This window comes from Fukomys damarensis, unplaced genomic scaffold (genome assembly GCF_012274545.1).
Source record: "Fukomys damarensis isolate Sample0158 unplaced genomic scaffold, DMR_v1.0_HiC HiC_scaffold_24, whole genome shotgun sequence".
NCBI lineage: Eukaryota > Metazoa > Chordata > Mammalia > Rodentia > Bathyergidae > Fukomys > Fukomys damarensis.
Genome location: NW_022900936.1, coordinates 46239762 through 46243766, shown reverse-complemented (window position 1 = coordinate 46243766; position 4005 = coordinate 46239762). Strand labels below are relative to the sequence as shown.

Genomic DNA, 4005 nt, shown 5'->3' with positions numbered 1-4005 from the left:
GCGACCGATCCCCAAGTCCGCCTGTGCTCGCTGGTGGGTCTTGGCTGGTCTTCCACACCTGGACTGCAATTTCCTGTGTGTTCTGCTCTGGTTTTAGCGAGTGATTTTGAGGTTTTCTCGATCCACTGGCCTGTAGTTCTTAAATTCTGCTGCCTCGGGGTATATAAGAAGGCGGTTAGGTTCTGAGATGCTAAGGAGTAATTGTGCGACAGTCCTCTTAAACCTCGTTTTATGTCAACAGTTAAAGGTAAAGAATATCAGATATTTCAAATTCCAGCAATTTAGTGTTCTTACCTCTAATTCTGTGAAAAGTACTTGGGAACTGTGAGGCACAAAGTATGTACTCCCTGAAAAGGTAAGGGTACTGTAGTTTTTTTTTTTTTTTTATTGTTAGAAAAATAATAGCTCTAAATTTTCTTGACTCCTTGGTGACTAGTTTAGGGAAGTAGAGCAAGTGCCCTTGGCTTCTTAACCTCTTTTCTTCTCCACAAAGTTGATAAGTATTGATGTTTCTCAGTTAAAATTAGTAATCTATGCAGTCTGGCATCAGAACAGGTTCTGTTAGGAAGGGTTCTGCCTTCTGTTCGGCTCTGGAGAAATTCATCGGTCTTGGTGACTTCATCTGTAAATAGAGAAATGAGGCCACAGTTCTGTAAGTTATGATCTTTGTCATCAAAAATATTGTCTAAACCTTTTTGGTTTGGTTTTTTGTTTTGTTTTGTGGTACCAGGGATTGAACTCTGAACCTTGCACTTTCAAGGCGGGCGCCGTGCCACTGAGCTAAATCCCTGGCAAATCGTTTTGTTCTTAAAGAATTCTTACGTGCTTTTAAAAACAGACCAGATCTGTATACTCTTCTCACATGTTTTCCCTTAACTAGTGTTCGGTTTTTTTAAATTTATTTATTTATTTTGTTTTTCTGAGATACTATGTGATTCAGGCTGGCCTTGAAGTCACTATGTAGCCCAGGCTAGCCTCAAATTCATGGTGATCCTCCTGCCTTAGCCTCCCAAGTGCTAGGATTACAGTCACTCACCACTGTGTCTGGCACCTGTAATCTACTTTAAACTAATACGTGAATTAAATTACTCTAAGAAGACAAAACTGTTTGGTTTGGGCAGACGCTTATTGAACATATGACTCAAGTTGAATACTTTTGGTAAATATGATAATTATAGCTAAGGGTAACATTGACCAAGCTTTTACGTTGCATAGTTTTGAGCACTTCATTTGTTTTGCTAAATCTTCTTAAAACTTTATGGTTTTTTTTTTGTTTGTTTTTTTGTAGTACTGGAGATTGAACCCAAGGCCTGGTTTATGCTACTGTAGATGAGCATGTCACCCTCTGACCTACATTGCTATCTTTTATTATTTTATTTTGAGACAGAGTCTCACTAAGCTGCCCAAGGCTGCCCTTAAACTTTGGATTCTTCTGCCTTAGCCTCAGTAGTAGCTAAGATTATTAGGCAGGTGCCATGCAACCAAGCTTCATGTATTTCTTTATTTTTTTTGGTTCTGGAGATCGAACTCAGGCCCTTGTGTTGCCAGGTAGGCAGTGGAACTGCTGAGCCAAATATCCAGCCCCTTCATGCATTTCTTAATCACTGTTCTGTTATGCTATATGGTGTTTATGTTACAGAATTTTCCTTTATGAAATGGATTTTTTGTTGGTTTGTTTTTTAAGTTTTGTTTTGGTTCTTTCTTTGGTACCGGGAATAGAACTCAGAAACTTGCACTTGCAAGACAGGTGGTGGCACCACTGAGCTAAATCCATGGCCCCTGTTTTTATATTTTTTGATACAGGGCCTTGCTGTTAGTTCAAACTGGCCTTGAACTCACTGTGTAGTCCAGGCTGGCCTTGAACTCAATAGGAATCCTTCTGCCTCAGCCTCCCAATTGCTGGGGTTACAGGCTTGGGCCACCGCACCTGGTTATGAAATGGATTTTCTTGGGTGATGTCTAATCCATTTTTTTGCTTTTAGTGTGTCTTGTCTCAAAAGATAGAAAAGAAAAACATCCAAGACTATGTTTGTGTTAGCTCTATTTAGAAGTGAAATTCTAAGGCTGGACATGGTGGCACACGCTTGTAATCCAAGGCAGGAGGATTGCAGTGCTCTCAAGGCTGGGCTGGCTACATAGTGAGTTCAGGACCAGCCTAAAGTACAAAATGAGAACCTGTCTCAAACAAAACAAAAATAAATAAATAATGAAATAATATGTTAAAAGTTATGGAATTTCAAAATCCTCACAAATCTTGAGCAGGAAGCTGTTCTCAAACAGCTGGAACTGTTGAGGGAAAGAGGGCCAGAGATCCTTTCAGAGGAATCCATAAGGTTAAAATTACTTTCATAGTAACATTTAAAGCATTATTTGCCTTTTTAACTCTTATTCTTTCATGTGTATACAGTGGAGTTTTCCAGAAGGTACATGGCAAATGAATGGTATGTAGCAATAGATTGAATGCAGAAGAATTTCTAATTGTCTTCTGTTAAGCTACAGAGTTAAAAGATTTGCAAGAATGTAGGAGTGGTACTACTTTTTTGAAGTTTTCATAAAAATGCTATTTATGTTAACATAATGGATTTACTACATTTTTCTATCACATTTTTAATTATTTTAATACTTCATTATTCAAAATCAATTCCTAGTCAGTATCAGCAATTTCTTTGGTTATTAGCTATTCATTTTGATGTTTTAACCCTTTGCTTAAGTATTTCTTTATAATAGGCTTATTATATTAACAAAATAGGAAAAATACATTTTTAATATGGTAGTGGAAGGGAAAGAATTTCACTAGTCAATTTCTTCATAAGTAGTTTGTTTCAAAAATTTTTAAACTCCTAAGCAATTTACATAGTCTACTTCTGAGTAATAAAGAAAAGGGGGAGTTTATACTCATTGACTCTGTTCCAGATATGGTATGTGTAGCAGGTATTATTAATGATCTAGAATTGGTAGTTGCTAAAATAAGTATTTTTAGCTACTGTTTCTTAATGTGCCACAAACTACAAATAAGTTCTCTAGAGATACATTGTCTGAAGCTATTATAGAATTGTTACAGTGAGCTAATAAGCTGTGGTGAATATAGACACCAAGAAAAGAGTTACTGAGTTTTCTCCTTTTAAAGTGTTAGAATTTTAAATTAAGGATGCTCAACCTGTAATTTGTATCTCTTTGAGTTTAGGCTCAGTAAACAACCTTGTATTAATACCTTTATATCTAAAGATTAGTTATCACAGGGACTTGGAACCTTCCATTGCAGAACATACTGTTCTATGCTTAACTTGCTGGAAAATAAAGTAGGTAAAACTCTTGAAGACATAGGTGTAGACAAGGACTTTCTGAATAGAAATACCAAGAAGTGCACAGGAAATAATACCAAGATTCAACTCATGGGTTCATATCAAAGTAAAGGGTTTCTGCACAGCAAAGGAAACAGCCAACAGAGAAGAGAGAGCCTACAGAATGGGAAAAATTTTTTTGCCGTTTATTCATTGGACAGAGATTTATCAAGAATATATAAAGAACTAAAAAAAAAAAGAGAGAGAGAGACCCCCTGAAAGGAAAAAAATCCATTCAAAAAAATGGGCAACTGAAGTGAATAGACTTTGTCAGAAAAAGTACAGGAGGCCAATAAATACATTAAAAAATGTTCAGCAACAGCTGGGTGTGGTGGCACACACCTGTAATCCCAGCACTTGGGAGGCTGTGGCAGGAGGATCGCTGTGAGTTTGAACCTAGGCTACACAGGGAGTTCCACGTCAGTCTCAATTACATAGTGAGACCCTGTCTCAAACCACCCCCCCCAAATGTTCAGCATTGCTGGCCATTAGAGAAATGTGAATTAAAACAACCTTGAAATTCCATCTTACTCAAAAAATGGCGGCTATCAAGAAGTCAGAGGAGCTGGGGATTTATCTCACTGGTTCCACCGCCTGCCTTACAAGCTCAAGGTCCTGTGTTCCATCCCTGATACCAAAAAAAAAAAAAAAAAAAAAAGACAAA

The 4005-nt window shown here is 37.4% G+C and overlaps 1 protein-coding gene across 3 annotated transcripts in view; it reads left to right on the top strand.

Moving 5' to 3' along the window:
- The window catches only part of Zbtb11 (zinc finger and BTB domain containing 11), a 27555-nt gene that overhangs the window by 1138 nt on the left and 22412 nt on the right, over positions 1-4005 (top strand). The window contains exon 1 of one of the 3 annotated variants that reach the window (XM_010614697.3): positions 7-247. The exons of 1 other annotated variant lie outside the window; for it this stretch is intronic. In XM_010614697.3, the coding sequence (XP_010612999.1) occupies positions 232-247 (16 nt within the window). In that variant the 5' untranslated portion in view covers positions 7-231. Of the gene's footprint in view, positions 1-6; positions 356-4005 lie in introns of those variants that run through there. One more of the 3 variants, XM_010614704.3, reaches the window with a different exon arrangement.